General features: G+C 46.6%; 1 protein-coding gene across 2 annotated transcripts in view; it reads left to right on the plus strand.

Moving 5' to 3' along the window:
- Window positions 1–25,672, plus strand: part of aco1 (aconitase 1, soluble) — a 117,289-nt gene that overhangs the window by 67,990 nt on the left and 23,627 nt on the right. For both annotated transcript variants that reach the window (XM_070887763.1, XM_070887772.1), the window contains exons 12-16: window positions 3,107–3,242; window positions 4,113–4,197; window positions 4,605–4,761; window positions 18,050–18,174; window positions 18,436–18,540. In XM_070887763.1, the coding sequence (XP_070743864.1) occupies window positions 3,107–3,242; window positions 4,113–4,197; window positions 4,605–4,761; window positions 18,050–18,174; window positions 18,436–18,540 (608 nt within the window). The remainder of the gene's footprint in view (window positions 1–3,106; window positions 3,243–4,112; window positions 4,198–4,604; window positions 4,762–18,049; window positions 18,175–18,435; window positions 18,541–25,672) is intronic.

Genomic DNA, 25,672 nt, shown 5'->3' on the forward strand with positions numbered 1-25,672 from the left:
TGGAATGACTTCTGTCTGTATATCTCATCCTCCTGTCCATCCAAGTGATACTCGTCAGGTAATTTCAGTGATACAACCTTGACTGAATTGTGGTCAAGCTCGCAAACGGAGATAACTTATTTTGTTGGTGCCTGACCAGTTCTATTTTATGTGTTCTAAATACAATGTGTTTGTTGGGATAGTATATTTAAGTTCCAGTGCATTGTGCCACATAGAATGCAACTTTGCACCTACCACTATCATTTTTCACAAGCTCAGTTATCAATCTCGGCTATTGGGAAGGGCTGAACAGAACGTACGTAGTTTCTCACAGAAAGGTACAGGAAATCAGATGGACACATACATACACGGGCTACTGGAGACCTTGGTCCAGGCCACTTGCCCCACCTTCTTGACCACAGTTGTGTGGAAGCCGTGTGGGTCGAGGGAGGGGGGAGGGGAGGGGAGGGTATCACACACCACACGCGCGCACACACACACACACACACACACACACACACACACACACGATGGGGCGTGAACTTGACCTGGTGGGGGTTCAGGGTCAGTTACTTGGGTTGAGGAGGGACATGGGCTGGGGCGGTGGAGGGTGTCAGGAACTTGGGCAGAGGGGGTGCGGTTAGGAACCTGGGCTGGGGGGGGAGGCGGTCAGGAACTTGGGCTGGGGAAGTGTCAGGTACTTGGCCTGGGATGGGGCATGAACTTGGCCTAGGGGGGTATTAGGAACTTGGGGTGGGGGGGGGGGGGTGGGGTGTTAGGAACTTGGGCGGAAGGGGGGGTGGGCAGGAACTTGGGCTAGTGGGTGGGGGGGAGGAGTCAGGAATTTGGGTCAAATGGGGTGGTCAGGAACTTGGGCTGGGCTGGGGCATGAACTTGGCCTGGGGTGGGTCAGGAACTTGGGATGGGATGGGACATGAACTTGGGGTGGGGTGGGTCAGGAACTTTGGGTGGGATGGGACATGAACTTGGACTGGGGTGGGTCAGGAACTTGGACTGGGGTGGGTCAGGAACTTGGGCTGGGCTGCGATGGGGCATGAACTTGGCCTGGGATGGGACATGAACTTGGACTGGGGTGGGTCAGGAACTTGGACTGGGGTGAGTCAGGAACTTGGGCTGGGCTGCGATGGGGCATGAACTTGGCCTGGGATGGGACATGAACTTGGACTGCGGGGGCTGTCAGGAACTTGGCCTAGCGGTGGGGGGATGCGGGGGGGGCATCAGGAACTTTGCCTGGGATGGGGCATGAACTTGGACTGGTGGGTGTCAGGAACTTGGGCTGGTGGGTGTCAGGTAGTTGGCTTGGGATTGGTTAGGAACTTGGGCTGGGGGGAGCGGGGTCAGGAACTTGGGCTGGGATGGGGCATGAACTGGGGGGGGCGGGGGGCGAGTGTCTGGAATTTGGGTGGAAGGGGGGGGGTCACGAACTTGGGCTGGGGGGGGGGGGCGGTCAGGAAGTTGGGGCGGAGAGGGTGGTCAGGAACTTTGGCGGGTGGGGGGGGGGGTCGGATCTTGGGCTGGGGGATAGGGCAGGAACTTGGGGAGGGGGGAGCTTTCTCTGGTCTGGTGTCGGCAGTCAGAATGGCTCGAATTACACTGCGGTTACTGAGAACTTGGGGCTGGGCGATTCTAATTACACATTCCAGATAAACTGGCCCCCTTGGAGGATAAGAAACACCTATCAGCAAGGGACCCAATCAAAGCATTTTTCTGTTGCAAATAGCTACATCTTTTTTTTTTCAAAGTTGTGCATTGATTCAGGAATGCTTAATCTATATTCCTAGCATACCTGTGATGTTTTTCAAGCTGCAGTTGTCTTTCTAAGTCGATTTATACTGCTGCACAGGACATCTGCTAATGCACCCATAATTTCAAGTGTTGGAGATGTAGGGGCCGACATTCAGGGTCTGTACAAGGCCCGTTTCCGCCGTTTAGCAGAATCGAGTGGCCGCTGCGTTACAGTCCAATGGCCGCCCCAACCCAAATTCAGATCGGGGATTTTTTGGCCCCTCTCCCTCACCTGCATAATACTGCACCCCAAATTTAGTGGAAAAAAATCATTCCCCCGCCACGCGGTACCCCAGACAGCTTTCTCTGTCGGTGCCCCTTCTCCTCACTGCGTACGACGCGGTGGCCCTTCAAGGGGAGGAGCCACTGCCGCGGCCACCATGCTTTCTGGCGGCCCTGAATTTCGGCCCCGTACAGTTCTTTACTCTTGTTATATAGAAGTAATTCATGTTTCGTTTATAGAACTGATGCATCTATTGGATGTGTGTTTACTGCATAGATCTTAACAAGATGCATCAAATCATCCACTCGTGGGAAATATTTTATGATGAAGCAATTGTGCTGGACCAGAATTCAAGTTGTGCATTTTTCTAAAGCATTTGCTAAATGCAGTGGCATTTCGGCAGCAAAATAAAATAATTGTTTCTATTTCTGCTTTATTATACTATTCAGCATTAGAAATTGGTAGGTTAGCGTGCCAATTATTTGTCTTAAGTTTTCCCATCTAAATTAAATGTTCACTTGACAAAGCCATCCTGTGCCCTTTTCATTGCTTTTCATTTGATGGTGATCAATATTAATCAATGAAGTGAACCTTGCTTCATGCAGTATGCACAACAATAAATCTTATCATTGAATCTTACAGCACAGAAGGAGGCCATTCGACCAGTCACATCTGTGCTGACTTTTAGTCCCACAACCCAGCTTTTTCCCCATAACTCTACAAATGAGTCTTCAAGTGTATGTCCAGTTGTCTTTTAAAAGTTCCTATGGAATCTGATTCCACCATGTTACAGATCTTAACAACCCTCTGTGGAGAAATTTCTCCTCATTTTCCCTCTGCTCCTTTTGCCAATTAATTTAAATCTATGACCTCTGGTTACTGACCACTTACCCGAAGAAATAGTTTCTCCCTACTTGTTCTATCAAAACCACTCGTAGTTTTGAATATGTCTGGTAATACAGATAGAAGAAATGTTTCCATTGAGAAGATGGCTAGTATAAGAAACCCTGAGAATCACCCCATTGTCTTTTTTCCTTGCTGTCATGGTGCTTCATTCAGGAAGCAAATTTGATATATTTTTTCTTCTGTACTTTACAGGGTTGTTGGCAAAGAAAGCAGTAGAAGCTGGCCTCAGTGTTAAACCCTACATCAAAACCAGCTTATCTCCAGGAAGTGGTGTAGTTACCTACTACTTAAAGGAGAGTGGAGTTATGCCCTATCTCACCGAGCTAGGGTAAGTCCAGAATTCTTCCATGGTTTATGTTGGCTGTTATGTTGGTCCGTACTGGGATTCCATACGGAGAAAAAGATTTTCTCATTAGTACTGTATACAATTTAGTCATTTCTCAACTTTCTTTAACACTTGTTTAGAGTTCTTGGGTCCTTGTGGAATATAATTATGTGAAAGAACTTTTTGTAACACAGTTGTGACAAAAATTATATATTTTCTCTCATTTTAGCTTGTGGCTGTCTCTTTTAAAGCCAGTCGCTGTACATTAGTAGATTTTATTAAAAATACCACTGCAGTTTAGATCCCTGTTGCAAGCTTACCTTGATATGTATGTTGAAAAGTTGGTGTAAATTGTCTTTAAATTTGTACGCTTGCAAGGAGGAATCAAGCTAACTTTAAACAAACACAGACTGAGATTTGTTTAGTTAAATGCATTGCAGACTACCGTTTTGAATTCGCTTTCAATTATGAAAAATCCAAACAAATCTTGGCATCCAATGAAGATAGATGTATATTAAGTGGCTAGATCTGTTGGTTGGGTTGAGTTCAAGAAGGTAGTTGAACTTTCTGGAGAATGCACAGGAAAGTATAAAGTAGGCCAGGTAACTCCTATAAGTCAGAAAGCACTTTGGGATAGCCTGAGATTGTGAAAGGAGCTATTTAAATACAAGTTCAACGCAAACTGCCGTCTTTACTTTTATATGAAAGCAAAAAACTGCGGATGCTGGAAATCTGAAATAAAAACAGAAAATGCTGCATCAGGCAGCATCTGTGGAGAGAAAAACGTTTCAAGATGATGACCCTTTGTCAGAACTGGCAATTTTCAGATTTCTAACTATTTATTTGTGATTTAATTTTTTTTGTGCTCTGTAGGTTTGATGTGGTTGGCTATGGGTGCATGACATGCATTGGTAACAGTGGTCCTCTCCCAGAGTCTGTAGTGGAAGCCATTACTAAGGTAAAATGCTATTAATAGCCCAGTAGAGTTTGAAGATTTCTTTCTTGATTGTGGGTATTTTGTTGTGGAGTCGCTCAAAATATAGAGCCGTGGTGATTTTTGTTATCTGTGACTCCATTTGTGCTCTCAAAGTACTGACGTTTTATGATCCTTTGAAGGAGGAGACCGGGATGAGGTGCTTAAAGCACAACGTGATTAGACAGCTAGTTTGAATTTTTTCTGAGGTCTACTATTCCAGAAGAGGAAAAAATGAACTTGCAACCATTTTCAGGGAGCTGAAAATCTAGCAAGTAGACTCAGCCATGATCAGTGTACTTACTCCAATAAACAGGTTGAATGAAAAAGTATAATGCTTGCCAGCATCGCTTGTACAGACACTTTAAGTTATGCAATCCTTGTTTGTTCAGGGTGACCTTGTCGCAGTTGGAGTATTGTCTGGGAACAGAAACTTTGAGGGTCGTATACATCCCCACACACGGGCTAATTTCTTGGCTTCCCCGCCATTGGTTATTGCATATGCCATAGCTGGGAGTATAAGGATCAACTTTGAAGAAGAGCCCTTGGGTAAGCTGCTTCTCCGAGTATCTCAACCATGAACTGCTAAAATAGGATTTCCACAGCAAATAAAAACTAGACTACGGTTTACTTTTAGTTTATTCTAAGGATTTGTTAAATATTTTGGTAGACTTGCATGTTTCTGTTATATGCAGCCGTGGGAAATTTGTGCAGCTTGAAGACTTTGTGGGTTCTACTGTTATGGTTTTTCACTCTTTGTTTTTATGTTTTTCAAAATCTTCAAGTATCAGGGTCTTTAGGCTTTATTTTCGCCACCATTGGGTGCCGTTTTTTTGGCGTCCGCTGTTTTTTTTTGAGCAATCTTGATTTTGTAACTTTCCTCCAAGTTTGTACGCCGGCAGCGACTGTCAGCACCGGATTTTTTGTACGGCAGATTTTTTGGCGCAGGTCTAGTTGAAAACTGATTTCCGCAGCGTTTTTGCCCTTTTTGGCTATTTAACCAATTTTCACCAACACTGATTTTTTTTTCAGGGTGGCGTACAGTGGCCAGTGGCCTTAAGTACCGATCAGAAAAACATTACATTAACTTAAGGAAATCGGTGCTGAGTATATTTGAGTTTTTGGAGCGAGGGAAGACGACAATTTAAAACACACATTCAAGCTGATTTTTGCAGAGGGAACTCGGAAAATAACTTGGAAAGTTAATTTTTCCCACAGAATGTTTTTGAGAATGGGCAAATTGCGACTCCATCTCACCACAGAATCTCTGCTCACGGGGCTCCAGGCATGGGTTAGAGGAGAGATGGCCGGCCGGCGGCAGGGTCGCTCTCTCAGCTAGACACGAGCACAGGAGCTCGGTGCTTGGATTCCACCCCCCGCCACCAGGCTCAACTTGGAAAAAAGCCCGGGTGGAGGGGGTGGCTGGAATCCAAGCGGCGAGCTCCTCTGTTTCTGTCTGGCCGGGGGAGCGATCCTGCCAGCATGCACTCTGCACTGTGCATCGGAGACGGCACTGCAGCAAACATACGCATTTCAGCAAAAGCTATAGTTAAAGTGCCATAAATCACTTTGCGTCGCGTCTCCATAGAGACAGAGCTTAGTGTTGTGCATGCACAGACCAGGGTATGGTCCGTTCTACTAGGGCGACACCCAGCAAATGTGTGAGTGCTTCAGTAAGTACTGTCTCACAATAACAAGAATAACAAAATTAAGAATAATTATGGGTGCAACTATTACTATGCCTCATGTAATAAGGTTGATTTGCATGCATGCCATGGAGAGGTGACGGATAATACAACGCCACCATCGCAGAAACCAGATCGCTCGGGCATTAATGGGGAGGAGGCCATACCCTGATCGAATCTACAGGGACAGGCACTCATACCTACATCTGAGTGAGGCAGACTGCATTTGCAGGCTGCAGTTTAGAAAGGAGGTCATCACAGAGATCTGCCAGCTAATCAGGGCAGACATACAGCCAACAAGTGGCAGGAGGACTGCCCTACCTGTGGAAGTGAAGGTCACTACAGCACTTGCCTTCTATGCTTCTGGCTCATTTCAAACAGCAACTGGGGACATATGCTGCATCTCGCAGCATGCCACACATTGCTGCATTCAACAGGTGAGTGCTGCACTGGCTGCCAAAAGGGACCAGTTCATCAATTTCCCCATGATCATGCAGGCAATGCGAGACAGGGCTGTGGGGTTCTCCAGAATTGCTGGCTTCCCAAAGGTACAGGGTGCGATCAACTGTACCCACATCGCCTTGAGAGAACCTTTTGGACGAGTCCGAGGTTTATCACAACAGGAAAGGGTTCCATTCCCTAAATGTCCAGCTCGTCTATGACGATGTGCATCGGATCATGGCAGTGGATGCCAAATACCCAGGTAGCATCCATGATGCTTTCATCCTATGTGAGAGCGTTATATCTGCGATGTTTCAGGAGCTGCCAGAAGGGCACAGCTGGTTGCTCGGAGACGAAGGGTACGGGCTCGCCACCTGGCTTATGAAACCCCCCACCCTACGCAATCCCCGCACTGAGCCAGAGCATCGGTACATCATGTCTCACATAATGACACGGAGCATCATAGAGTGGACAATTGGCATACTGAAGCAGCGTTTCCGATGCCTGGACCACTCTGAAGGCTACTTGCAATACACCCCTCACCACGTCGGTCAGTTCACTATTGTGTGCTGCATGCTGCACAACTTGGCCATCATGAGGGGCCAGGTACTGGACATTGAAGATCCTCCTGAGGGTAGTAGGGCGGGAGGGGGGGGGGGGGGGGGGGGGTGAAGGAGGACGAGGAGGCTGACAACGAGGAGGAGGAGCAGCAGGGGAACCAGCAGCAGGAGGATGAACCCATGCCACCACCTCAACCCACAGGACGGCGGCGGAGGAGGCGGCCTCGTGCACCTAAAGCCATAGCTAGAGACTTGCGTCACCGGCTAAGCCGTGATCGCTTTGCTGCCTGAAGGCTAAACGGCCCGATGGTGTTAACTCTTTGCACCTGTTGGTGTGAAAAAATAATCTACATCATCATGTACGTAATGTTATGTTGGTTTATGTTGCTTTAATTCAAAAAATAATGTGCAGGATTCTGCTTAAATTTAAAAAATAATTAGTTTTTAAAAAATATTTGTAGTTTTACTTAACTTCAATAAATAAAATTGTATCAAATTTTAAACTTTTCAATGAAGAAAACAAGCAGCAACAAACTCTAGCTGCAGCCATCTCTCCTCCCCCTTATTTAAAGACCTTAGCGCTGTGTGCCCCGCTTGCCCCTATTGTTGCCTCTACCCCTACCCATGCCCATTGTCTCAGACTTCTGCTTTCTCACCCCGACCCCAAGGTTTTTTCTGTTTTCTGCGTGAACACGCATTTGTTGTTGGTGGGATTGGACAGGGACAGACCTAGCAGACAGCATTGTGGAAGGACCAGGTTCCTGTTCGGACTCTTCAACCCGTGGATGAACCTACGACACACTACCTGAGGTTGGTCTGGGAATTGGAAAGTGAGTGTCAGTAGTTGATGCTGCCAATTGCTGTTGGGCAATGACAGCCTGGGTGTGTCCACTTATTGCAGCAGCTATCTCCGACATTCCCTCCCTAATCTCCGACATCCCCTCCCTCATCTGTCCCGACATTTTGCCCATGAATGGGCCCACATAGTCTACGTGCACCCGCGACCACGGTTTGGTAGGCCAGGGCCAGGGGCTCAGTGGAGCCTCCCTGGGGGCATTGCTGAGTTGGGCACAAATGGTGCACCTTCGGACACAGAGCTCCAGGTCCGCGTCAATACCAGGCCACCAGACGTGGGATCTGGCTATGGCCTTCATGAGAACGATCCCCGGGTGCTCGCGGTGGAGCTCCCGGACAAATGCCTCTCTGCCTCGCAGAGGCATGACTACTCAGCTGCCCCACATCAGGCAGTCTGCTTGTAGTGATAGCTCATGCAGCGCCTGTGAAAGGGTTTTAATTCCTCGGGGCAGGCATCGCGAGCCTCTGCCCAGTCACCGGTTAGGACACATCTTTTTACTAAGGATAACGTGGGGTCGCTGGTCGTCCAGGCTCTGATTTGGCGAGCCGTCATGGGCGAACCTGTGGACTCAAAGGCATTGATTGCCATGACTATCTCACAGTCCTGTTCGTCAGACCCTTCCGTGGTCGCCAGGGGTAGCCTGCTGAGCGCGTCGGCACAGTTGTCTGTGCCTTATGGTATAGTCGTAGGACGCCAGCATGAGTGCCCACCGTTGAATTCGCGCCGAGGCGTTGCCGTTTATTGCCTTGCTCTCGGATAGGAGGGACGTGAGGGGCTTGTGGTCGATTTCTAACGCGAACTTGGCCCCGAAAAGGTATTGGTGCATCTTTTTGACACCATACACACACGCGAGCGCCTCCTTCTCTACCATTCCGTACCCGCGCTCCGCCCGCGAAAGTGACCTGGAGGCATAAGCTATGGGTTGTAATTTGCCCGCACTATTGACATGTTGCAAAACGCACCTGACCCCATACGCTGACGTATCGCATGTGAGAACTAGCTTTTTACCTGGGTCAAAGAAAGTCAAAACACTGTTGGAACACAGAAGGTTGCGTGCCTTATTGAAGGCGCGTTCCTGGGCGTCCCCGCAAAACCAATCGCACCCCTTTCTGAGTAGCACGTGGAGAGGCTCCAGCAGCGTGCTTAAGTTCTGCATAAAGTTCCCAAAGTAATTGAGTAGCCCGAGAAAGGCGCGCAGTTCTGAGACATTCCGGGGTCTGGGTGCCGGGCGAATTGCTTCTGTTTTGGACTCTGTTGGGCGGATTCCATCAGCGGCAATCCTTCTGCCCAAAAATTCAACCTCGGGTGCGAGAAACAGGCACTTGGATTTCTTGACTCGTAGGCCTCCCCGATCCAACCGCTTTAGTACTTCCTCCAAATTACGGAGATGGGAGTCGGTGTCTCTGCCCGTGATAAGTATGTCGTCTTGAAATACAACCGTCCCCGGGATGGACTTGAGCAGACTCTCCGTGTTGCGCTGAAATATGGCAGCTGCCGACCTGATGCCGAATGGGCATCGATTGTACATGAAAAGGCCTCGATGTGTGTTGATGGTGGTGAGTAGAATGGATTCCTCGGTCAATTCTTGCGTCATATACGCAGATGTGAGGTCTAATTTTGAGAAAAGTTTACCTCCAGCCAATGTGGCAAATAAGTCCTCTGCTCTGGGCGACTCTGTTTATGGTAGATTTGTAGTCCCCACAGATTCGTATGGATCCATCAGGCTTCATGACTGGGACGATGGGACTTGAGCAGTCGCCAAATTCCACAGGTGATGTAATGCCTTCCCGCAGAAGCCTGTCTAGTTCGTGTTCAATCTTTTCCCTCATCACATAGGGTACAGCTCTGACCTTGTGATGGACCGGTCTAGCATCCTGTGTGATGTAGATTTTGACTTTGGCCCCTTTGAAAGTGCCCACACCTGGCTGAAAAAGATGTTCAAATCGCTTTATAACTGTTGAGCAGGAGGTACGTTCCTCTAATGACATGGCATGGACATCATCCCATTTCCAGTTTAGTTTTGCCAGCCAGCTTCTCCCCAGCAGTGCTGGGGCGTCTCCGGGGACAATCCACAGGGGAAGTCGGTTCACTGTCCCTTTGTGTGTGACAGAGAGCATGGCGCTGCCGAGGACTGGTATGATTTCTTTGGTATAGGTCCTTAGTGTGGTGTCGACCCTTGAGTTTTGGTCTGTCTCTTTTCTGCCGCCACAGTTGTTCAAATTGTTGAGCACCCATGAGAGATTGACTCGCTCCCGTATCAAGCTCCATGTTGACAGATATCCCGTTGAGTAGGACCCTCATCATTATAGGAGGCGTCCTGTTGTAGGAGCAGTGGCCATTGATCGTGTAGACCCGCTGTACACCGGGTACTGTCCCCACCATCTTCTGGTCTGCTTTCCGACCCATCCGATTCGTATACCAGCCGAGCTGACGTTTTTTTGCACATGCGGGCCAAATGCCATGTATATTCACAATTTCTGCAAACAGCCTGCTGAAATCGACATCCCCTTGCCAAGTGCCCACCCCCACACCTCCAGCACAGACCTGTTCCATTGTTCAAAGAGTTTCCAAAGAATGAGCTGCATCTGGCTGATCTCTCTTGAGCTTCTCTCAGTTTGTAGTTGATTGCTCGCATTGTGGGTTGATGAGGTGTGAACGGCTGTTCCTGTGGCCCTTGATGGCTTCTGCCTGCTGTCGAGAACCTGTTCTCCCGGTTTTGTCTGTGTTTGGGGGTAGCAGCTTGTTTAGTGCTGTGAACTTCTTGTTCCAATATTTCGTTAGTTGTCGTACCTGCATTGTAAATCAACCTCGTTTCTTCTTCCCCTGCCAAGAATGTCTGTGCAACCAGTGCTGCTGCCTCTAAGGTCAGGTTCTTGGTCTCTGAGCTTTCGGAATATGCCTGCGTGGCCTATTCCTTCAATGAAAAAGTCTCTCAGCATTTCTCTCCTCAGTTCATCGGAGAACTCACATAAACTAGCCAACCTCTGAAGTTCCGCCACGAAGTCGGGTATGCTTTGGCCCACACAGCGTCTGTAATTGTAGAACCTGTGTCTGGCCATGTGTCGGCTGCTCGCTGGCTTCAGGTGGTCTTTTACCAGTGTGCTCAATTCTTCAAACGACTTGCTTGCTGGTTTCTCGGGTGCCAACAGATCCTTCATTAAAGTGTATATTTTCGAGCCACAGCTGGTCAAGAGATGGGCTCTTCTCTTGTCTGCCTTATCGTCGCCTAACCAGTCTTTGGTTACAAAGCTTTGCTGGAGCCTTTCTATAAAGTCCTCCCAATTGTCTCCCGCATTGTACTTTTCATCTGATCCGTTGTTCGCCATTCTGTGGATTCTGTAATCCCGTAACCCGTCGCCACTGTAAAGTCCTGTCCCCTCAGTACAGAGTCACACGAGGCATATAGTGAAGTCAAGGTCACTCTGGACCTGCACCTTTATTTCACAGTTCTGGAATGCTGCACTTGCCTGAGACCTGCCCTTATATACCTGTCTCTTGCAAGTGCACCCCTGGTGGTAAGGTATGCTGGTGGTTACAGGTCATATCTTACAGTCATGTATAGCATGTTAGTTATATATAATAATGTAAGATACATGACACTGAAGATTATCTGAACTGACAGCTTCTTGATCATGCTCCGCTTGTACTTCTGCTTCAGCTTCTGTCTCTTCCTAATGCACAATATCTGCAAAACATAACCGAGCAGATGTTTGGTTAGCAGCAGGGGAGGGGTCAGAGAGGGCAGGGTGTTCATGATTACGTGGGTCACACAGCGCAGGCTCTTTTCAAAGACCATGATGCCAACCCAGACTGCAATTTGCAGGGCTTACCCTCTGTCGGTCACCTGGGCCCAGCGTCCACATTGGTGGTTGATTTTCTCTTACGAGATTTAATCATAATAAGAACATAAGAAATAGGAGCAGGAGTAGCCATACGACCCTCGAGCCTGCTCCGCCATTTAATATGATCATGGCTGATCCGATTATGCACTCTGGTCCACTTCCCTGCCTGCTCTCCATAACCCCTTATTCCCTTATCGTTTAAGAAACTGTCTATTTCTGTCTTAAATTTATTCAATGTCCCAGCTTTCACAGCTCTCTGAGGCAGCGAATTCCACAGATCCCCACATCTCAGAGAAGAAATTTCTCCCCATCTCCGTTTTAAATGGGCGGCCCATTATTCTAAGATTATGCCCTCTAGTTCTAGTCTCCCCTATCAGTCGAAATATCCTCTCTGCATCCACCTTGTTAAGCCCCCTCATAATCTTATACATTTTGATAAGATCATCCCTCATTCTTCTGAATTCCAATGAGTAGAGGCCCAACCTACTTAACCTTTCCTCATAAGTCAACCCCCTCATCTCTGGAATCAACCTAGTGAATCTTCTCTGAACTGCTTCCAAAGTGAGTATATCCTTTCGTAAATATGGAAATCAAAACTGCACACAGTATTCCAGGTGTGGCCTCACCAATACCCTGTACAACTGTAGCAAGACTTCCCTGCTTTTATACTCCATCCCCTTTGCAATAAAGGCCAAGATTCCATTGGCTTTCCTGATCACTTGCTGTACCTGCAAACTATCCTTTTGTGTTTCATGCACAAGTACCCCCAGGTCCCGCTGCACTACAGCAGTTTGCAATCTTTCTCCATTTAAATAATAACTTGCTCTTTGATTTTATTTTTCTGCCAAGAGTGCATGACCTCACACTTTCCAATATTATACTTCATCTGCCAAATTTTTGCCCACTCACTTAGCCTGTCTATGACCTTTTGCAGATTCTTTGTGTTCTCCTAGCACATTGCTTTTCCTCCCATCTTTGTACTGTCGGCAAACTTGGCTACGTTACACTCGGTCCCTTCCTCCACGTCGTTAATATAAATTGTAACTAGCTGGGTCCCAGCACTGATCCCTGCGGCACCCCACTGGTTACTGATTGCATATCCGAGAATGAACCATTTTATCCCTACTCTCTGTTGTATGTTTGTTAGCCAATCCTCTTTCCATGCTAATATATTACTCCCCACCTCGTGAACTTTTATCTTGTGCAGTAACCTTTTATGTGGCACCTTATCAAATGCCTTCTGGAAGTCCAAATATACCACATCCACTGGTTCCCCTTTATCCATCTTGTTTGTTACTTCCTCAAAGAGTTCCAGCAAATTTGTTAAACATGACTTCCTCTTCATAAATCCATGCTGACTCTGCCTGACCGAATTTTGCTTTTCCAAATGTCCTGCTGCTGCTGCTTCAATAATGGACTCTATTATCTTCCCAACCACAGATGTTAGGCTAACTGGTCTATAGTTTCCTGCTTTTTGTCTGCTCCTTTTTTTAAATAGGGGCGATACATTTGCAGTTTTTCAATCTGCTGGGACCTCCCCAGAATCCAGGGAATTTTGGTAAATTACAACCAATGCATCCACTGTCCCTGCCGCTACTTCTCAAGACCAGGTCCACGGGATTTATCCGCCTTTAGTCCCATTATCTTACTGAGTACCACCTCCTTGGAGATTGTGATTGTGTTAAGTTCCTTCCCCCCCACCCCCATAGCCCCTTGACTATCCACTACTGGAATATTATTAATGTCCTCTACCGAAAAGACCGATACAAAATATTTGTTAAGAGTTTCTGCCTTCTCCATGTTCCCCATTACTAATTCCCTGGTCTCATCCTCTAAGGGACCAACATTTACTCTAGCCACTCTTTTCCTTTTTATATACCTATAGAAACTCTTGCTATCTGTTTTTATATTTCGTGCTAGTTTACTTTCATAGTCTATCTTCCCTTTCTTAATTTTTTTTAGTCATTCTTTGTTGGCTTTTAAACGCTTCCCAATCCTCTGTCCTCCCACTAGTTTTGGTCATATTGTATGCCCTTGTTTTTAATTGGATACCATCCTTTATTTCTTTAGCCACGCACGGATGGCTATCATTTCTCTTACACCCTTTCCTCCTCACTAAAATATATTTTTCTTGAGAGTTGTGAAATATCTCCTTAAATGTTAACCACAGTTCATCAACCATCCTACATTAATCTATTTTCCAGTCCACTTTAGCCAACTCAGCCCTCATACCTTCATAGTCTCCTTTATTTAAGCTTAGTACGCTGGTTAGAGATCCAACTTTCTCACCCTCCATCTGAATTTGAAATTCAGTCATGCTATGATCACTCATTGCAAGGGGATCCTTTACTAGAAGATTGTTTATTAATCCTGTCTCATTACACAGGACCAGATCTAAGATAGCCTGCCCCCTGGTTGGCTCCGTTAAATACTGCTCAAGGAACCCGTCCATTATGCACTCTATGAACTCTTCCTCAAAGCTACCCTGACCAATTTGATTTGTCCAATCAATATGGAGTTTAGAAACATAGAAACATAGAAAATAGGTGCAGGAGTAGGCCATTCGGCCCTTCTAGCCTGCACCGCCATTCAATGAGTTCATGGCTGAACATGCAACTTCAGTACCCCATTCCTGCTTTCTCACCATACCCCTTGATTCCCCTAGTAGTAAGGACTTCATCTATTTAGTGAATTGGCCTCAACAACTTTCTGTGGTAGAGAATTCCACAGGTTCACCACTCTCTGGGTGAAGAAATTCCTCCTCATCTCGGTCCTAAATGGCTTCCCCCTTATCCTTAGACTGTGTCCCCTGGTTCTGGACTTCCCCAACATTGGGAACATTCTTCCTGCATCTAACCTGTCTAACCCCGTCAGAATTTTAAACGTTTCTATGAGGTCCCCTCTCATTCTTCTGAACTCCAGTGAATACAAGCCCAGTTGATCCAGTCTTTCTTGATATGTCAGTCCCGCCATCCCGGGAATCAGTCTGGTGAACCTTCGCTGCACTCCCTCAATAGCAAGAATGTCCTTCCTCAGGTTAGGAGACCAAAACTGTACACGATACTCCAGGTGTGGCCTCACCAAGGCCCTGTACAATTGTAGCAACACCTCCCTGCCCCTGTACTCAAATCCTCTCGCTATGAAGGCCAACATGCCATTTGCTTTCTTAACCGCCTGCTGTACCTGCATGCAAACCTTCAATGACTGATGTACCATGACACCCAGGTCTCTTTGCACCTCCCCTTTTCCTAATCTGTCACCATTCAGATAATAGTCTGTCTCTCTGTTTTTACCACCAAAGTGGATAACCTCACATTTATCCACATTATACTTCATCTGCCATGCATTTGCCCACTCACCTAACCTATCCAAGTCGCTCTGCAGCCTCATAGCATCCTCCTCGCAGCTCACACTGCCACCCAACTTAGTGTCATCCGCAAATTTGGAGATACTACATTTAATCCCCTCGTCTAAATCATTAATGTACAGTGTAAACAGCTGGGGCCCCAGCACAGAACCTTGCGGTACCCCACTAGTCACTGCCTGCCATTCTGAAAAGTCCCCATTTACTCCTACTCTTTGCTTCCTGTCTGACGACCAGTTCTCAATCCATGTCAGCACACTATCCCCAATCCCATGTGCTTTAACTTTGCACATTAATCTCTTGTGTGGGACCTTGTCGAAAGCCTTCTGAAAGTCCAAATATACCACATCAACTGGTTCTCCCTTGTCCATTCTACTGGAAACATCCTCAAAAAATTCCAGAAGATTTGTCAAGCATGATTTCCCTTTCACAAATCCATGCTGACTTGGACCTGTCATTACCTCTTTCCAAATGCACTGCTATGACATCCTTAATAATTGATTCCATCATTTTACCCACTACCGATGTCAGGCTGACCGGTCTATAATTCCCTGTTTTCTCTCTCCCTCCTTTTTTAAAAAGTGGGGTTACATTGGCTACCCTCCACTCCATAGGAACTGATAGAGTCAATGGAATGTTGGAAAATGACTTTCAATGCATCCACTATTTCCAAGGCCACCTCCTTAAGTACTCTGGGATGCAGTCCATCAGGCCCTAGGGATTTATCGGCCTTCAATCCCATCAATTTCCCCAACACAGTTTCCCGACTAATAAGGATTTCCCTCAGTTCCTCCTCCTTACTAGACCCTCCGACCCCTTTTATATCCGGAAGGTTGTTTGTGTCCTCCTCAGTGAATACCGAACCAAAGTACTTGTTCAATTGGTCTGCCATTTCTTTGTTCCCCGTTATGACTTCCCCTGATTCTGACTGCAGGGGACCTACGTTTGTCTTTACTAACCTTTTTCTCTTTACATATCTATAGAAACTTTTGCAATCCGTCTTAATGTCTTAAAATCACCCATGATTATTGCTGTTCCCTTTTTACAAGCCCCCACTATTTCCTGGTTTACGCTCCAACCAGCAGAGTTGCTACTGTTAGGGGGCCTATAGACTATGCCCACCAGTGACTTTTTCCCTTTATTATTACTTATCTCCACCCAACCTGTTTCAACATCCTGATCATTTGAGCCAATATCGTTTCTCACTATTGCAGTGATTCCATCCTTTATGAACAGATCATACCAGTGATCCTCTGTTCCACGGCTGTTAGTTGCAGCCTACTTGGCGCATCTCCTCCAGGTTTTGACCTTTCTCGGTTGATCTGTGACCCCTTCCTCTGCAAAGGTGAAAATAGAACTTTTTAAAGAGAGGGTCCTTCTGCTGTGGTGACGCCGCACGCACGCACGCACGCACACACACACACACACACACACACACACACACACACACACACATATATTAGTCACATTTACAAACGTAATTGCAGTGCATAAATAAAAATATTACTAACAGTAACTGCTTGGCCAGACCTGCGTGCCGCTTCTCGGGGTCATGGCCATTGCATTAAACTTTTCTGCAACTTGGTCCCAAAGTTTTGCTTGTAGAGAGGGTTTCAGTTTCTTTTGTCCCATTCTCCCTTTGTTCTCGAGCATATCCCATCTTCTTTCAGTTATGTCTACCAGGGGCTCAATTTCTTCTGCTAGAAATCTCTTGGCCCTTCCCCCTTCCCCCTTCTCCTTTTCCTTCTCCTTCCCCTTCCCTTGGTTCCATCTTTTGCAGCTAAAATTTAAATGTCCAGATCCAGCTCTGATCCCAATGTGTTCTCACAAGCTGCTGATCCAGACCAGAATACACTTTGTGGATGCGCGGGTACACCCATCACATGATTTTTTTCTTTCCGGCGCATGCTCACAGACTTTTCGGTGCACATTTGAAGCTCCAACCCCAGACTTAACTTCGGATACCGCAGCACCAAAATGAAAATACTTTGGCAAAAGTTTAATTTTTTTTTCGACGCAATTGGGCACTAAAAATCGGCCGTTCATCCTCCTGGGCACCAAAAATCAGCAAAGAGGAAAATTGAGCCCAAAATGTCCTTGCTATTGATTTTGAGCCTGGAGGTTTTGAGAAAAAAAATGGATGTATACTGCAGGAACAGTGGTGTCAGCAGGTTGGCATTTGTTGTATTGTGCACATTTGTGTCCAGGATTCCCCTACATGGTTGAGTTCCTCTTCTCATAAAGCCCATGGAGAAGAAACAATCAGAGACCAGGTTACCCGCTGGAATGCTCGGCATTTCCAGTGGTTTGGTAAATCAACACTGACTGGGTCCTGAGAGCAAGGATTGGCAAAATGATGTATGCTGCCACTCAGTCATAAATCCTGCGTATTACTTAGTGACCTAAAGAAAGACTTGCATTTATATCGCATCTTTCACAATCTCAAGCACTTTATAGTCAATGAAGTACTCGTAAAGTGTTGTCACTGTTGTAATGTAGGAAACGTGACAGCCAGTTTGTGCACAACATGCTCCGATAAACAGAAATGTGATAATGACCAGATAATCTGTTTTATGGATATTGGTTGAGGGATAAATATTGGCCAGGACACCGGGGATAACTCTCCTGGTTGTCTTCAAAATTGTGTCATGGAATCTTTTACGTTCACCTGAGAGAGCAGACAGGGTCTCTCATTTAATGTCCAATCCAAGAGATGGTTCCTTCCATAGTGCAGCACTCCCTCAGTACTGCATTGAAGTGTCAGCTTAGATTTTGTGTGGAGTGGGATTTGAACCTACAACCGACTCGGAGGCGAGAGTGCTACCCACTGAGTTATGGCTGACACAGCAACAGCAGTTCTTTAATAGAGAAGGACTAGTAAATTACTAGGAATTCAGACATTTATAAACATTGCTGAAAAGTAAAAATCACAATTTGCACATAAATAAATTGGAATATTTTATAAATATTCATTACGAGTGTGCTTGTATGGTTATAACCACGTACTAATTAATTTCTTTCTTCAGGATGTTGCATTAGGCAGTGCAGTTTTGTAATTACAGCTGATCTGTACCTCTTTTCCCTTTCAGGTGTTACTGCAGAAGGAAAGGAAATCTTTCTGAGAGATATTTGGCCAACCAGGGAAGAGCTGCAGGAAATTGAGAGGAAATTTGTTATTCCTGCCATGTTCAAGGAAGTTTATGAGAAGATTGAGGTAAACTAGCTAGACTTTACCCAGAAAATTCAAAGTTCTGATAGAAACTGTTGCCACAGTGTCTGAGGGGAGCCTGACTGACTGACTAATACTCAATTCTAATAAATATTTTTAACCAATATTTAAATATGACATTGAACCACCGTCAAAATTTGGTAAATGCTGGCCTCGCACTATCACTGATCCTTCAGTGGATTACAGGTTCAGAAGTTACAGATGCCAAGTACAGTGTTACTTTTTTTAATTTGTATTTTCTCACAGAAAGGAAATGAATGCTGGAATTCTTTGAATGCTCCTGGTGACAAACTCTACACTTGGAATCTCAAGTCAACGTATATCAAGTCTCCTCCATTTTTTGAAAACCTGGTATGTACTCTGGCATTTTCAATGTCTAGGGTCACTGCCCCATTCCCCAGGGGAAAAGATTCCAATATTCTTGATTGAATCTATCTGTAATATTTAGATTAATAATCTTCATAGTGTGCTAGAGATTGAGAGGAATTCCATATACTTAGCACACAAACTGCCGTTTTTGGCACTCTAATGAAAGGAAAAGGCTTGTATTTATCATCATCATCATCATAGGCAGTCCCTCGGAATCGAGGAAGACTTGCTTCCACCCCTGAAGTGAGTTCTTTGGTGGCTGAACAGTCCAATACAAGAGCCACAGACTCTGTCACAGATGGGACAGATAGTCGTTGAGGGAAGGGATGGGTGGGATTGGTTCGCCACACGCTCTTTTCACTGTCTGCGCTTGATTTCTGCATGCTCTCGGCGTTGAGACTCGAGGTGCTCAGCGCCCTCTTGGATGCACTTCCTCCACTTAGGGCGGTCTTGGGCCAGGGACTCCCAGGTGTCGAGGGATGTTGCACTTTATCAGGAAGGCTTTGAGGGTGTTCTTGTAGCGTTTCCGCTGCCCACCTTTGGCTCGTTTGCCATGAAGGAGCTCCGAGTAGACCACTTGCTTTGGGAGTCTCGTGTCTGGCATGTGGACGATGTGGCCTGCTCAGCGGAGCTGATTGAGTGTGGTCAGTGCTTCAATGCTGGGGCTGTTAGCCTGAGTGAGGACACTGATGTTGGTGCGCCCGCTTTAATCCACTGAAGTGCTTTTGAAGTGTAGTGACTGTTGCAATGGCACCCAATTTGTGCATAGCCAGGTCCCAGGAACAGCAGTGTAATAATGATCAGATAATCTGTTTTAGTTATGTTGGTTGAGGGATAAATATTGGCCAGGACACTGGGGATAACTCCCCTGCTCTTCTTCAAAATTGTGCCATGGGATCTTTTACATCCACCTCAGAGTAGATGGGGCTTCGGTTTAAAAGTCTCAACCAAAAGACGTAATCTCCGACAGTGCAGTACTCCCTCAATACTGTACTGGGAGTGTTAGCCTAGATTTTTCTGCTCAAGTTTCTGGAGTGGGACTTGAACCCATGACCTTCAAGAGGTGAGAGTGCTACCCACTGAACCACGCCTAACAATATAATGGTTAAGGGATGGCTGAGCTTTTTCCTTCCTGCAGCATTTGTGTAATTGTTCAGAATTAAGTACAAACACAAGCCAGAGAAGCTTTGAACACTTCTGTGGCTTGTGTTTGTACTTCATTCTGAACAGTTATCCAGATCAGATTGTGACCAGTTTAAAAATACCAGTGGCTTCTTTACAAGCCACAGTTTTCATGTACTGTAAATTTGATGAAAAACAAAGCAAATGAACATCGTTCATGGATACCTCTAAAGTTATTCATCTGACTGGTCATTCACCTCTGATGTTTGTGGGATCTTTCTTTGCAAAATGGCTGAACTGTTTGTCCACAAAAGGCACAACAATTCAGTATGTGTTAAGCACTTTCAGATGTTTTAAGGCACTAGTTATTTCTTTCAGTTAGGTGATTTCAGGCAGGTCGGCAATGGTGTGATTTCAGGAAGTACTTCTTCATACAAAGGATAGTGGAAATCTAGAACTCTGTCCTCAAAAAGCTGTTGAGGCTGGGGATCGATGTTGTTGGACTGCATTCTTGTTCTTTTTTGTTTCGTTGCTTTAAACATCAGATTACACACACTCAGCTGTAGTAATGGCAGGATCAGGTCTTTATTTAAACTTTCATACTACACAAAAAAAACAGTATGAAAGTTACCGAGACATACACTTCAGAAAACCAGCGTATGCTCTCTGCTTGAGAAACACACTCCAATTCTAGTGTCTCTGCTAAAACAGTGTTCACTCACAACTCATACAAAATCAGGTCTTTCAACTCTATATTCCATACATATTCTCAATGGTACATCAAAAGTACATACACATACTAACCGACAATGTAAACTAAACAACCAGCTACCCATTGTCCTGAAATCAGGTCTTCTTGCCGCAATCGACTTTTGCCATGAATTATATTACTATAAACACAGGTGACCAAATTGACACATTCGAATTGCTAAATGACTCTTCACACCTTCTAGTATCTTTTTATGTGGAGACATACTCAGCTTTGATCTAAACTGCAATTTACAATCCATTTTCATCAGAAGAGCTGCTTAAACTTTTAACCCAGCATGTGTCATCTAAAACTGCACCAAAAGCGACATATTCGGAAAATACAGGCTTTCGCTCGCACAGATGTACCGTATATACTCGCGTATCATGCGACTTTTGAAGACCTAAATTGTAACCTAAATTTGGGGGGTCGCATGATACGCGAGATACAAAATTTGCGGGTGTGAAGTGCTGGCCAAGATTAGGCTGTTAGGCTGTTAAGCAGACCGTATCCACGCTGAATCTCAGCAGGTATCTCCTGGGCTGGATTGCAGCCTCTATTGTCGCTTGTACTGTATCTTTGCTGTGGTCTAGAGATCGCCACCCACAACTCCCTCTGAAGTTTGCTGCATTATTAGAGGCTCCATCTATCTCAGCCCATGCTTCTTTTACCCGCAAACACAGTAGAGGCTGTGGCTGAACGACGCTAGTCAAGCCAGCTGGAACGTTTGCTGTATCGGTGTTCGATTCGCGAACAGCTTTCACAGCAGAATCCACTCGATGTTTCATGTTAAGGTCTGTATTCGATCTCAAAAAAGTGACTCGCATGATACATGAGATATATGGTAAAATCATGTTTTGGGGACGAAAATTTAGGGGTCGCATGATACGCGAGATCGCAGGATACGCGAGTATATATGGTAATTTTCAAAACTGAGATTGATAGTGTAATCTATGTACATAAGGTCTACCCACCACTAGGGGGCACTACCGTCGGAGGTCCTAGGGTCATAGGTACACTCGTGCTGGGCCCGGTATATAACCCGAACTTCTGGAAGCCATTAAAGACTGACTAGGTTACATCTAGTCACTGGCTCACAGTACGGAGTTCATTGTATCATTTCATACACCACAACAGGCGACGAGGCAAATACGAACCCACGCAAAAGTATGGCGAGCACAGCACGATTGAGTACTGTTGGAATTCTCGGGAGATTCAGTGAGGGAGAGGATTGGGGAGATTTCACGGATTGTCTTGACCAGTATTTCGTGGCAAACGACCTAAACACAGACAAGGATGCAGAGAAGCGCAGGGCAGTTCTTCTCACCGTCTGTGGCCCCACGATCTATGCACTCATCAAGAATCTGCTCTCACCCGCTCTTCCTACAGAAAACGATTACAAAGAACTGTGTGCTCTAGTTCGGGAACATATTAAACCCACGGAAGGAATCCTCATATCCAGATATCTCTTCTATACGCACGTTCGTCCAGAAGGCCTGGACGTAGCGGCATTTGTTGCCGACCTGAGATGTCTTACAGGGCTTTGCAAATTTGGGCCTGCGTTGGAAGACATGCTGCGTGACTTTTTCGTGATCGGGGTTAACCACGAGGCGATCTTAAGTAAGCTGCTAGCTGCAGAGACGCCAGACCTCAGCAAGGTCATCACCATCACCCAGGCTTGCATGTCCATGCAGAAAAGCACGAAGCAGATATCACGACAAAACAGGAACTCCACGGCAAGTACTGTGTACAAAATTGTATCGACGGCCGGCAGAGCTGCACATGGCACTGCGTCTGCAAGATTGGGAGCCGCTCAAAGCCCGCCATCGGGTGCAAATCCGAGCTCAACGTGTCGACATTGCGGGGGCAATCACCGACCCTATCGGTGCCGCTTCAGGCAGTATGTATGCAGAAGGTGTGTGAAGACGGGGCATCTTCAGTGGACGTGTCCGCTGCGGAGCCAGTGAGCTGCGACACACCACGTGGATGATCGATCAATTCAGCGTGGATCTGGCGATGCAGTCCGAGGCATTTGAGTGCTCCGAGGAGGAAGTATATAGCGTACGTGCGTTCCTAACAAAGAGCCAACCGATAATGATGGAGGTAAAATTAAACGGCGTGCCGGTATCCATGGAATTAGACACGGGTGCGAGTCAATCGATAATGAGCCACAGGACTTTCGAAAAGCTGTGGGAGACCAAGGCAGAGAGACCCAAGCTGAGGTCGATAAATGCGAAGTTGCATACCTACACCAAAGAGCTCACACCAGTGATCGGTAGCGCAGCAGTAAGAATGTCGTATGAGGGAGCAGTTCATGATCTACCGTTATGGATTATCCCGGGCAATGGCCCATTGATCTTCGGCAGGAGTTGGCTCGAGAAAATAAAATGGAAATGGTACGATATCCAAGCTTTGTCATCAGCGGATGATGATTTGTGTGCTCAAGTGCTGAGCAAATTTCCCTCACTGTTTGAACCGGGAATTGGCAGCTTCAGGGAGCCAAGGTGCAGATTCACCTCGGCCCAGACGCAAGGCCCATCCATCACAAAGCCAGGGCAGTCCCGCACATGATGAGAGAAAAGGTCGAGCTCAAATTGGACAGGCTACAACGCGAGGGGGTCATCTCACCAGTCGAATTTAATGAATGGACCAGCCCCATTGTTGACAATCAACTGAGTTTCGAAACAAGATTAATACCCGCTACCGAAAGCTGATGACCTGTTTGCAACGCTAGCCGGGGGAAATTCGTTCATCAAATTGGATCTAACATCAGCCTACATGACACAGGAACTGGTTGAATCATCAAAGAAACTTACATGCGTCAACACACACAAAGGACTGTTTATTTACAACGGGTGCCTTTTTGGCATTCGTTCAGTGGCAGCCATATTTCAGAGAAACATGGAGAGCCTATTGAAATCCGTCCCCAGGACCGTGGTATTCCTAGTCACAGGTCGTGACACTGCTGAGCACCTGCACAATCGGGAAGAGATTCTGCATCGTCTGGACAAGGTGGGACTCGGGCTGAAACGTTCAAAGTGCGTTTTCATGGCACCAGGGGTCGAATTCCTTGGATGAAAGATTGCTGCAGACGGAATCAGGCCTACAGACGCAAAAACAGAGGCCATCAAAAATGCACCTAGGCTCTAGAATGTGACGGAGCTGCATTCGTTCCTGGGTCTTCTCAACTACTTCGGTAACTTACCCAAATTGAGCACAGTGTTAGAGCCTTTACACAAGCTGCTCAGGAAAGGAGTCGACTGGGTGTGGGGTGAACTTCAAGACAGAGCCTTTGAGAATGCTAGAAATCTGTTGTGTTCCAACAAGCTACTGGTACTGTATGACCCATGCAAGCAAATGGTTTTGACCTGTGATGCGTCGTCCTATGGGGTCGGCTGCGTACTCCAGCAGGCTAATGAGTCAGGCAAACTACAACCAGTTGCATATGCGTCTCAAAGCCTGTCCAAGGCGGAAAGAGCCTACAGCATGGTAAAGAGGCTTTAGCATGTGTTTATGGGGTAAAAAAAATGCACCAGTACCTGTTTAGGCTTCGCTTTGAGCTGGAAACCGATCACGAGCTGCTTATATCGTTGTTCTCGGAACATAAAGGTATCAATACCAACGTGTCGTCCCGTATCCAGAGGTGGGCGCTGACATTATCTGCCTATGATTATGTCATTCACCATAGACCAGGTACCGACAACTGCGCTGATGCATTGAGCCAGTTACCGTTGCCCACACCGGAGGTGGAAACGCCAATGCCCACAGAGCTACTCATGGTCATGGATGCCTTTAAGAGTAAAGGGTCGCTTGTCACTGCTCAACAAGTTAAGACCTGGACCAGCCAGGATCCGACCCTATCAGTTGTAAAATGTTCTGTTCTTAACGGGGACTGGTCGACCATCCCCAAGGAAATGAGTGATGAAACCAAACCGTACAGTTGTCGCCAAGATGACCTTTCCATCCAGTCCGACTGTTTACTGTGGGGTACTCGTGTTGTAATGCCCAAGAAAGGCAGGGCGAGATTTGTATGGGAGTTACATAGTATGCATCCCAATATTGTCATGATGAAGGCCATTGCCAGATCCCATGTTTGGTGGCCTGGCATTGACTCGGACTTAGTCATGTGTGCATCAGTGCAGCACTTGCATGCAGTTAAGTAATGCACCAAAGGAAGCTCTGCTCAGTCTGTGGTCATGGCCATCCAAACTGTGGTCTAGAATCCACATCGACTTTGCGGGCCGCTTCCTCGGTAAAATGTTTTTTGTGGTGGTGGATGCATACTCCAAATAGATAGAATGTGTGATCATGTCATCCAGCACTTCCACTGCCACCATTGAGAACCTGAGAGCCATGTTTTCTACACATGCCAGACATCGTTGTCAGCGACAACGGACCGTGTTTCACGAGCCTGGAGTTTCAAGAATTCATGAAACATAACGGCAAAAAACACGTGAGGTCAGCCCCGTTCAAACCCGTGTCCAATGGTCAAGCGGAGCGGGCAGTTCAAACCAGCAAGCAGAGCCTGAAACGCGTAACTCTTCAGTTCCTTGCAGACACGCCTGTCATGCATACTGCTCAGTTACAGGGCAAGGCCACACACGCTCACCGGGGTCCCGCCTGCGGAACTATTGATGAAGAGAGGCCTCAAAACCAAGCGCTCTCTAGTCCATCCTGACCTTAACGATCATGTTGAAACCTGACGTCAAGCCAGCAGTGATATCACGACCGCGCCGCAGTGTCACGTGACATATCTGTACTTAACCATGGTCAAGGGCCCAAGTGGCTCCCGGGCAATGTTACGGAAAAGGAGGATAACCGGGTGTATATGGTTAAGCTCAAGAATGGGCAGATGTGCAAGAAACACATTGATCAAATCAAGCTAAGACACACTGACGAACCGGAATAGTTGGAAGAAGACCCCGTGAGCTTAGACAACCAACCAACTCCCATCCAGCCATCAGAAGAACCCACAGTGGTCAACGCCCAGCCCCAAGTCGTGAGAGACTCTGAAAGCACTGGGATTGTACTGAGATGGTCAACCAGGGAGCGAAGGGCTCCGGACCGTCTGAACTTTTAATATGGACTTGTGCCAAGAACTGGGGGCGGGGGGAGAAATGATATAATGTATGTACATAAGGTCTGTCCACCACCAGGGAGCACTACCGTTGGAGGTCCTAGGGTCATAGGTACACTCGTGCTGGGCCCGGTATATAACCTGAACTTCACCTTTGTATCTTCACT

Source organism: Pristiophorus japonicus, chromosome 1, assembly GCF_044704955.1.
Source record: "Pristiophorus japonicus isolate sPriJap1 chromosome 1, sPriJap1.hap1, whole genome shotgun sequence".
Classification (NCBI taxonomy): domain Eukaryota; kingdom Metazoa; phylum Chordata; class Chondrichthyes; family Pristiophoridae; genus Pristiophorus; species Pristiophorus japonicus.